This window comes from Berghia stephanieae, chromosome 4 (assembly GCF_034508935.2).
Source record: "Berghia stephanieae isolate SIO BIC M18660-M18661 chromosome 4, UCSD_Bste_1.3, whole genome shotgun sequence".
NCBI lineage: Eukaryota > Metazoa > Mollusca > Gastropoda > Nudibranchia > Aeolidiidae > Berghia > Berghia stephanieae.
The window spans coordinates 41,640,873-41,651,819 of record NC_088363.1 but is presented as its reverse complement, the minus strand read 5'-3'; the positions used below and the strand labels follow the sequence as shown (position 1 = coordinate 41,651,819).

At 38.9% G+C, this 10,947-nt stretch overlaps 1 protein-coding gene across 2 annotated transcripts in view; it reads left to right on the top strand.

Moving 5' to 3' along the window:
• Nucleotides 1-10,638, top strand: part of LOC144970597 (BTB/POZ domain-containing protein KCTD12-like) — a 139,890-nt gene extending 129,252 nt beyond the window's left edge. For both annotated transcript variants that reach the window (XM_078910385.1, XM_078910386.1), the window contains 2 exons: nucleotides 3,064-3,298; nucleotides 5,993-10,638. In XM_078910385.1, coding sequence (XP_078766511.1) covers nucleotides 3,064-3,298; nucleotides 5,993-6,743 — 986 coding nt within the window. In that variant the 3' untranslated portion in view covers nucleotides 6,744-10,638. The remainder of the gene's footprint in view (nucleotides 1-3,063; nucleotides 3,299-5,992) is intronic.
• Nucleotides 10,639-10,947: the final 309 nt, after the last annotated feature.

Sequence of the window (10,947 nt, the reverse complement as noted above, 5' to 3'; positions counted from 1 at the left end):
ATAAATCGATCGATATTCGAAGGACAAGTTTTCTGGCCAATTTTTTAAATACGTGTCTTTCCAGTATACGGCAGTTAATTGCTAAAAATGTTCAGAGATTTGACATTTTTTTCATTGGTCCCTTAATAATTTACTTTTTTCCCCCTTCTCAATAAAACATTTTTAAAATAAAAACTTGGCGCAAGTTCCTTATGTGGCTATGAATTCAATGTCGTCGTTTTTTTTATGCCCACGGAAACGGTGATTGTAATTTTGTTGGTGTCGTCTGACCATAGCCATCGTTTACTTTTAGCCTGACACTGACCAAAAAAATGACGTCAAAATGCCAGTCTTTGGTCACAAAAGAAAACAAATCGTGAGTTGCATTCAATAGTTCAACCACTTGTTTCCATGAGCACTACTAACGACAACTCACTAGGCGGTGCAAAAACCCAATAATGACGTCAAAATGCCAGTCTTTTTGGGTTTCAGTGTCAGGCTATAACTTAACGCTGACGCTGACCAAAAAATGACGCCAAAAGACAAGTCTTTGGTCACAAAAGAAAACAACCCGTTTTTAATAGTATTTAATAGTTCAACCAATGGGATCTCTTGTTTCTTGGACCACAACTAACGACAACTCACTTGGCGCTGCACAAACTTAAAAAATGACGTGAAAATATAATTAAGTCCGTGTAGTTCCTAGCGTCAGGCTATATAAGTTAACGATGGCTGCTGTCTGACCGTAGCCATCGTTAATTTATAGCCTGACACCAGAACCACCCTGGACTTATAGTTGACGTCATTTGTTAAGTATGTGCACCGTCTTGTGAGTTGTCGTTAGTTGTGATCAAGGAAACAATGGATTCCATTGGTTGACCTATTGAATACAACTCACGATTTGTTTTCTTTTGTGGCCAAAGACTTGTCTTTTAACGTCCTTTTTTGGTCAGTGTCAGGATATAAGTTAACGATGGCTACGGTCTTACTTTGTAAGTACCAGTATCAATAATACTGTGTCTCAGTATATATCTCAAATTCACATCAGACAGTTCACTATACATATCCAGATATTACTATATTATATATACCTTTAAATTCTATCACCATTATACTACGGATTGTCCCCCTTCTTTTAATAAAGGTGATTGGTTACAATGGATGTGACCCATTTCCGTCAGAAGTCATTTTATTGGGAATCAAAGGAGCTTCATGAAGCATCAAACTGGTTTCATTGCACACACACACACACACACACACACACACACACATACACACGCATACACACACACACCCACACACAAACACTTATACCGTCACGACATAATACCGTTTTGAGGCGATGGGTTTTATTTACTTTGTCTTTAAAAAGGAGAGGGAGGGTTGGTTGGTTGGTTGGTTCGGGGTATTTTTTTTTTTTTTTTCTTGAGGGTGGAAAGGGGGGGGGGGGGGGGGGGGGACTGATAGTCGGGTAGAATAATTGAACAAACACAGAAAACAGACAGGAGGGTATTTGAATGGAGGACTTGTTATCTTTGTGGTGGTGAGACGGTTTAGAATTTAGGTTAGTGGGTACGACGTATTTGGGGTGGGGGGGGGGGGGGGGGGGGGGGGGGGGGTGGAGAGGAGGGAAGGGGGTGGGGTTGTGGAGTTCTATTTCGTTACCGGCGATGTCAATCACTATCACAAGCGGCTGACTTCAATTAGTCTTCTTTGGAAAATGTACTCACTTAATTGGATTGGTGGGATAAGGGATGGAGGGGGGGGGGGGGATGGGGTTGGTAAGGGGTGGAGGGTGATAGAGATCTTGTTTATCGGTGTTTGTGGTATTGGGTTATACAATATTGGATGACAAGTGCACTTGACTGTTTTACCAGATAATTCAGTAATCTGAAAAAAATATATAATAAATAAATAATAAAATTCTCTTTATTCATCATCAAGGGGTAATTTGTCTTTAGGGTCTATTCCAAGGGGAGACTGTAATACCCCAGGTGTCAGCCGCAGTGCAGCGCCGCAAAGTGAGCTAGGACGAGGTGACTTGCTCAAGGCCACACAGCGAAACGGGTAGTCGAACTTGGTATCTTTTGGGTACGAGGCAAAGACCACGCATTTTTTAAAAGTTGGGCAAGAAATCTCGTCCTGAGGTCCCAGGTTTTGTGAGTTTTTGCCAGAATGAGGGTTATTTAAGTCGATCGATATTAGAATTTGAAGGACGAGTTTTCTGGCCAAAATTGCTGGCCAACTAACTTCGCGGGGGTTGTGTGTGTTGGACCCGCGATATCAAGTAGTCGGGAAGAGAGGGCTCTAATAATGACTAGGGTTAGAGACGATCTTTTCTGGGATCGTGGATAGCTCACACAGTAGAGTCACGCTCTCCCCGGCCAGGCGGAGTTGTCGTACCAGTAAGGTCGCGGGTTCAAACCCCCATCACCGCCACGAAACGTTTATTCTCTGTTGTCTTCTGACACTTTCCTACGCACTCAATCTCTTGTTATTATCAACATAACTGCCGGCTCCACTCATTTTTCTGAATATGTGAATTTAGAATCACATCATCTTGCTTGTTTTCTCCTAACATGTAGGTAGGTATATCCGCAATTTCTTTACAAATCTCAAAGACAAAAATATCAACCACAGCAAGTTTGAGGTGAGACTTTACAGACGATGAATCATACTAACCCATTTTCTTGTAGGCAGCCGGAAATAATAAAACTTGAGCGCAATATCCACTAAACGTGCTCAAAGCAATTTACAAAGTGTTCCTGACAAACAGCAACACGTAACATGTAGAAGGAGACATGACGCCTGTTAGGCGATTATACCTTTTTTTCGACAAAGACAACACTGTTAACGACCAGGTACTTATTTTACACTTGATCACTTTGAGAGAATGTGAGTAAAGAGCCTTTTCCAAGGACTCAATTATGCGCGAGCGAGGCTCGAACCTAGGACCTTCCGATCCGAAGGCGAGTGTCATACCATAAGACCACATAGCCGCACAATGCGTTAAATGCTATAAATAGATCAGATCCATGACATTTTCAGTAATCGAAAACTTTCCTATGTGTTTGTCCTTCTCAGGTTCGTATACGCGTGACTCCGCTTATCAGGTAGTGGGCGTGTCCATCAACATGGAGGACCCCCAATGCGTGGTGGAACTCAATGTGGGCGGGGTCCACTACAGCACGTCCCTTGGAACCCTGAGACGTGACCCGGACTGTTACTTGGGCAAACTGTTTTCCAGCGTGGGAAGGGCCAAAGCACCCAAAGATTCTGCAAACAGATATTTTATTGACAGAGATGGTGTCTTGTTTCGGTAAGTTATCTGTATGACATGTGGTTGGTGATAGTATTAAAGGTTGTGGTAACTATCTTCAGCAATTGTATACATATCGAATGTCCGCTAAACGTGCTCAAAGTGCTTTAAAGGATCCCGAGCCAGCAGCAACACTTAACATGTAGTAGGTCGTGGTGGTACTGGAAGTAAAAAAAAAAAGAAGAGAAATTCCCTTTATTAATCCCATAAGGGATATTTGTCTCTGGAGTAATCCACGCGTCAGCCGCAGTGCAGCGTCCAAATTGAGCTAGGAAACAGTGTCTTGCTCAAGGCCACACACATCGCAGCCGGTATTTGAACTCGGTACCTCTTGGGTACAAAGCACAGACTGGTGTTGATGTTGGTGGTGGTGGTGATGGTAGTGCTGCTGTAGTTGTTCCCAGTGGTGTTATGTGACCGTTGTGGTAGTGTTGGTATTGGTGTTGTTGTTTTGTTTTGTTTTATTGATTGTTATTGTTGTTGCATGGATGGTTGTGGTGGTGATGATGGGGTGTTGGCGGTATTGTTGGTTGTTGTTGTTGTTGGTGGTGTTGTTGTTGGTGGTGTTGGCGGTGTTGTTGGTTGCTGTCGTTGCTGTTGTCGTTGTTGTTGTTCGTTGTGGTGGTGGTGGTGGTGTTGTAGGTTGTTGTTGTACGTGGTGATGGTGTTGCTGGTGGTGTTGGTGATGTTGATGTCATTGGAGATGATGGTGGTGCTGCTGTTGTTGTTCGCATTGGTGGTGATGGTGGTGGTGTTGGTGGTGTGTTGTTGTTGTTGTTATTGTTGGTAATGGTGGTGGTAGTGCTGCTGTTGTTATTGTTCGCAGTGGGGGTTGTGATCGTGAAGTTGGTGGTGGTTTTGGTTGTATTAGTATTGTTGTTGTTGTTGTTGTGTTTTGTTGTTGTTGTCGTTGTTGCTCACGGAAACAGTGATTGTGATTTTTTTGGTGGCGTCTGAATTGTAAGTACCTGTATCAATAATACTGTGTCTCAGTATGTTAATCTCAAATCCACATCAGACAGTTCACTATCGATCTACATATCCAGATATTATTATGTACAGTACTTTTAAATTATATCATCATCATACTACTGATTGTCCCACTTCTTTAACTAAAGGTGATTGGTTACAGTTGATGTTACCCATTTCCGTCAGAAGCCATTTTATTGGGAATCAAAGAAGCTTAAAACATGAAAAGCATTTAACTGGTTTTCATTACACACACACACACACACACACACACACACATATATATATATTATATATATATATATATATATATATATATATATATATATATATATATATATATATATATATATGCAAACGCACACGCACACACGTAAAAGCAATATCTCTTTCTTCTATTTCTATATAAGACTGTGGCTTGCATGTATGTGAATGTGTTTGTATGAGTGTGCATCTCCCTTTCCTTCTCTCTCAACTCTATCTCTTTGTCTCTCTTCCAACTTTGACCATCCTTTTCTCTCTCTCTCTCTCTCTCTCTCTCTCTCTCTCTCTCTCTCTCTATCTATCCATCTACCTATCTATCTATCTATCTACCTATCTATCTATCTATCTATCTATCTATCTATCTATCTATCTATCTATCTATCTATCTATCTATATTTCTATCGATCTTGTTATCAATCAATCAATCAATCAATCAATCAATCTATCTATCTATCTATCTATCTATCTACCTATCCATCCATCTATCTATCTATCTATCTCTCAATTTTTTTTCACCTTCTGCATTTCCTCTCTCTCTCTATATCTCTCTCTCTCTCTCTCTCTCTCTCTCTCTTTCTCTCTCTCTCTCTCTCTAACCCGCCAGCCTGAGGCCACACAAAATCGAATTGATTGATGGAAACAATTGGGTGAAGTCGAGTACTCGTCAAGTCTTATTGGCGAGATGGGAATTTGCCGATCCCGTCAAGCCGAGTGTTGTCATCCAGTATCGAGTGGAGTCGAGTACTGGCCAAGTGTTATATCGTCCGCCGCAATGCAAACTAGAATGGACAAATGGACACTCTCGGTGTCCTTGTGTCTCAGGGGCAGACATATGGCAACGTAGAATTACTTGGAGGGCAGGGGGGGGGGGGGGGTTTAGAGCAACTACACGTGCTGATGCTGTTTTTTTTCATGGGTTTCAATTAAAGATATGAATAATCAAGGAGAGGGTAGCGATGCAAGATAAACGTGTGATAAGGTTTGTCTGTGTGATTCAGTGCTAGACAAAGCTGATAGAAAAATATGAGAAAACAAATGATTCTCCTTCAATGGCGATCAAACCACAGACCTTCTATACTCCTCAAAATAATCTCGAACATCCAGATTTTCTTGTCCTGTTGTCTCCTAATTTTTTGTTAATTTTATAGTGTGTGTGTGCGTGTGTGTGTGTGTGTGTGTTTGTGTGTTTGTGTGTGTGTAATGGGGAGAGGTAAATTATCTGTTTTTTTCTCGACCTCACACACACACACACACACACACACACACAACTTTTCACTCAAATGATACCAAGATTGAACTATCTTTCATCAACTGTGGCCAATCTATGAATTATGAAAGCTCTCTGGTCATACTCTGATGATGACGTCATTATGACGTCATCATCAGATATATGTAATACCTCTATTTGATATTCAGTGTTTTTGTAGGAATTCACACCGGTTTTATCTCCTTGCTCCACAGATACATCCTGGACTTCCTAAGAAATTCCAAATTGATTCTTCCGGAGAACTTCTTCGAAATGAGCCGTCTGCGGCAAGAGGCCGAATATTTTCAACTCCCTCAAATGGTCAAAATCATCGACACTTTTCCCCCGACCAAGCCCGTCTTTAATTTACCTTTTGACCCCTCTGACTTCAGCGCCATGTCCATCTCGACGGTCAAGCAACACCTCACGCCGATCCCCCACAAAACCCCGAACAACGCGGCGGCAGCTTCAATACCAATCACCTCCACCACCTCCACTAGCCCCATCTCCAACAGCAACAACTCCAGGGATGGCCCGTCCATCAGTCGATCAACATCACCGTCCACCGAGGGAAAAGTCTTCGGGATGATCACTCTCGGGTACAGAGGGACGTTCGCTTTCGGGCGTGACGGCCTTGCCGATGTCAAATTCCGGAAACTGAGCCGCATCATCGTGTGTGGCAAAGTGTCTCTTTGCCGGGAGGTCTTCAAGGACACGCTCAACGAGAGCCGAGATCCTGACAGGGGCGAGAATGACCGATACACCAGCCGATTTTTTCTCAAGCATTCCTTCCTAGAGCAGGCCTTTGATATGTTACAGGAGGAGGGGTTTATACTTGTCGCTAGTTGCGGTTCGGGGACCAACAGTGCCGGGGAGGTCAAACCGGGACTGGACACGGAGGAGGCAAAATGGCAACATTACAATGAGTTCATCTTTGAACGACGACCCCCTCAAAATGTACATTGAAAATCTTTGAACTTTTCATTCGGATTAGAAGTTATCGCACCTAGCGTGGTAATCGTTCCCGATATACAGGGACCATCTTTATTATATTATCTGTACATACTAACGCCTACGCCTATGAGGACTAATTCCTTGGATAATTAACGACATGCCCAAATTGAAAATCAATCGGCAGCACGAGATGTGACATGTTGGAAAAGAGTTGATCTTAAATAACGAGAATTTCATTTTTGTACTCATTTGATAAAACTGTGATGGAAACGATGATGATTAACAATGAAGGATTTTCATACAAGAACACTATACATGTTTTGTTTATCGTCAACATATGCCTGTATGTGGCAGTGCTTTGATCTTTCAAATGGAAGGCGTGTCTACGAGTATAGTAGTGTCTTAAAGATTGGACAGAGATTTAATTACAATAATGATGGCGATGATGATGATGATGATGATGATGATGATGATGATGATGATGATGGTGATGATGATGATGATAATGGTGGCGATGATGATGATGATGATGATGATGGCGATGATGATGATGATGATGATGATGATGATGATGATGATGATAAAGACGATGATGTTGGTGATCATAATGATGATGATAATGATAATAATATCATCATCATGATTATCATCATTATTGTTAATATTATAATTATTACTATTGTACTACAATTTATATCTCTACTACTATTACTACTACTACTAGTACTACTACTACTACTACTACTACTACTACTACTACTACTACTACTATTACTACTACTACTACTACTACTATCATTATTACTACTACTATCATTATTACTACTACTACTACTGCCACTCCTACTATTACTACTACATCTATAGACATTTTAGTGATGGTACAGACCAACTTGGCACAGACAATCCGTTGAGATGCTAAACAAAAACTACATCCATGGAGAGTGAAAACCACATCCGCCATTTTTGACTTATTTACCTCAAAATGATGAAGAGCTACAAGTCTTCATATAAAACAAAATGTCGGAATTTATCAATATATCTGTCAGAATAAAACTTTGGCCGAAACAAATCCGAATGATTACCAGATTGTAATATGTGTCTGATTCAGACAGAAACACACAATGGCATGATTTCTGGCAATCGGCAAAGAATCTGGGGATTAGATGTACATGCCACTGATTATATTCAATGTTTTAAATATTTGGTAAAGCTATTTTATTTCCTTTCAAGAGCGGAATTATTTTACATAACGTATTCACTCTTGTAACAAATAGATTAGTTATTTGTTGGTTTGTTGTTTATTTTTTGGATCGAAATCTGGCAAACACATTCTTTTTTCAATTTGGCCATAAAATATTTTTCTTCAATTGAATCGACTCCCAGCCCGATAGATATTTGAAGTGTCGGTTTTAGCTGTTTTTTGAAACGTTTGATTAATAAAGAGAGAAAGTTTCTTTGTTTTATTTTTCTGGCTGAAAAAGAAAAAGAAAATGCGTTTTGTCGGTGGGTTCTGCAGTTACTGATAACGTTATTGACACACTTGTGAAATGTGTCAAGCAAGATGTGTAGATATCTGCAGGTCTGACATCCAAACCCGCTTATGGGCCTAGTTTAACATTGTTGTAATGGGCAATATTTTGCCTCATTTTTAAAGATTTCCATTACAACAACGAGCCCATAATTAATTGGATTATCAGATCTGCAAATAAGTGCACGTCGGTCAAGCATCAAAGAGAAAAAGTGTCACAGAGTGTCTTGTTTGGTGTCATCAATAACTTTTTGGAGCCAGAATTCCTGTCTCCGCGGTAAACGTGAATGCTTAAATAACAATGCTATCCCTATTGTGAAGTGCATACGTCCTTTCAAAATATCCACGATATCGAACTTGAAGAAATAAATGTCTTTTGTCAGCTAATCAAATGGTCTGCGGTCAGTTAAATCCTATCAATTTGGTTGCTTACAATTTGACAATGATATTGAAATGGACATAAAAAAATATATGATGAAACTGTGTTCGAGAGTTGAATGCGAATGCACCCTGTTTGTGTGTGTGTGCGTGTGCGTGTGTGTCTGTGAGTGTAAAGTATAACAATGCCATAAAATATATTATCATTATAACATGTCCAAAGTAGAGTGCACTTCGTCCTGTAACCAAACACTTTAGTAAGTGATCACAAATTATTTTTGGTGTCATTTTGAATATCTTGATTACAACATTGGAATTCTAATGACGAATACACACATATTTTATGAATATCCATGTCAATAATCACATTTACATAATTATTAATGTCAGACTGAGAAATAATCATTTTAGTGTTTGAGTTTAAGATGAAAAAAGGGAGGCAAGGGCTATATTACTTGGGACGATTTATATTAAGGGCGACAGGGCTTTTGTGTTTGCATGTGAAAATTCTGTGGCCTCAGGTTGATCATGTGACTCTCAATTGACCTCATGGATATTAAATGAGTTCTGCAAAATGTTCCATGTGCTCTAGTGATTGGTCACATTGAAAAGGGTACTCAGAATGGTCTATTTGATAAAAAAAAAAGTGTTCACAGTTTTCGAAATAGCCAAGATCACAAATATCTATTCATTTTGTTCAGCTTGACCCATATTTATGTTTACAACTTTCATAAACAGAGAATTCCTTCCTTGGAACCAGAAGAGAGGAATGTGTGGCATCACGACTTATGCTTCCAATTAAAATAAAAAAGAAAGAACGATGAGCATATTTTTAGATGGGAGTCCCAAAAGCTCAGTTGGTAGAGCACTCGATTCATATGCAAAGTGTTCATGATCTATCACGGGTGCAGTCGAGATTTTTTCTGACCCCCCCCCCTCCCTTATCCACCCAGTAGTGAATGAGTAGCTGAGTTTGTTAGAATTGGCGGAAAGTACTTTGCGATAGACTAGCGTCCTGTCCAAAGGATAGCAAGCAGTTGATATTGTCCGTTTCGCGCTATAGAAAACGGGATAAACTCCGGCTCCATGGGCCAATTGGCTCTGAAGGACTACTTATATTTTTAGATGAGGGTCATTATGAGCACATTTTGCAATGTGACCAAGGACTCGAGGACATGAGAAAACGATACAGATCGTCCCAATTTAGATACAGAAAACAGGGCAGTGAAGTCGTGACGTCACACGTTCTTCTCTTCCGGTTCTAAACTCATCGAAAGTGTGTAGCCAACCAGTCCATCGGAAGATAACAATGGATAAGTTACATATTGAATCATAAGGTTTGCAAAGCCATAATTTTAGTAATAGGTTGTTTAGGCAGGTTTTTGATATGACCGAGCGTAAAAGAGTGAGGATGGATGAGCTTAATTGACGACTAGCATCTCTTTAGGCTAGAAAATAAGATACCATCACTCTGAAACCAGAAGATTAGTTGCTCAAGGTATGTACCCAGTCCTACGGGAGGACTGTTTTCACACTTCCAATGAGATTGGAACCAGTATTTTGACGTCATACTATTGTTTTCTCTTGAGCTCATATCCAAACGTATGGTATTCTGATTGTTAAAGATTCCATTGAGGAAGAATATTTTTGTTTCTTATCCTGAGAAAAGCTAAAATTCAGATATTGAATGAATGCGTTTGCTAATTAATTCAGCCCCATGAGTAGTGACCAAAAAACAAATCAGAGAGGCCCACACATAATATGGGACTTGTATCTCAATATTTTGACATCACCCTTTTGTTCTCTATTTGTATGGTTGGACACAGTTGACAGGATTAGGAGTATGTGGGTCAAGAATGAGTGTTGATTTTATTGATTTATTATTGATGATTGTGCAATAAGACTACTAACAATTTTAAGGACCTATCAATGACCTTTATTCTTTGGGTGATGGTGATAAAGATTGTGTCAATTTAATTGAAGAAATCAGCATCAGAATAGAATGTATTATTATTATTATTATTATTATTATTATTATTATTATTATTATTATTATTATTATTATTATTATATTATTATTATATTATATATTATTATTAATTATTTATCATAATTATTATTATTATTTTTATTAATTATTATTATTATTATTATTATTATTTATTATTATTATTATTATATTATTATTATTATATTATTATTATTATTATTATTATTATTATTATATTATTATTATTATTAATTATTATTATTATTATATATTATTATTATTATTTATTATTATTATATTCATTATTATTATTATTA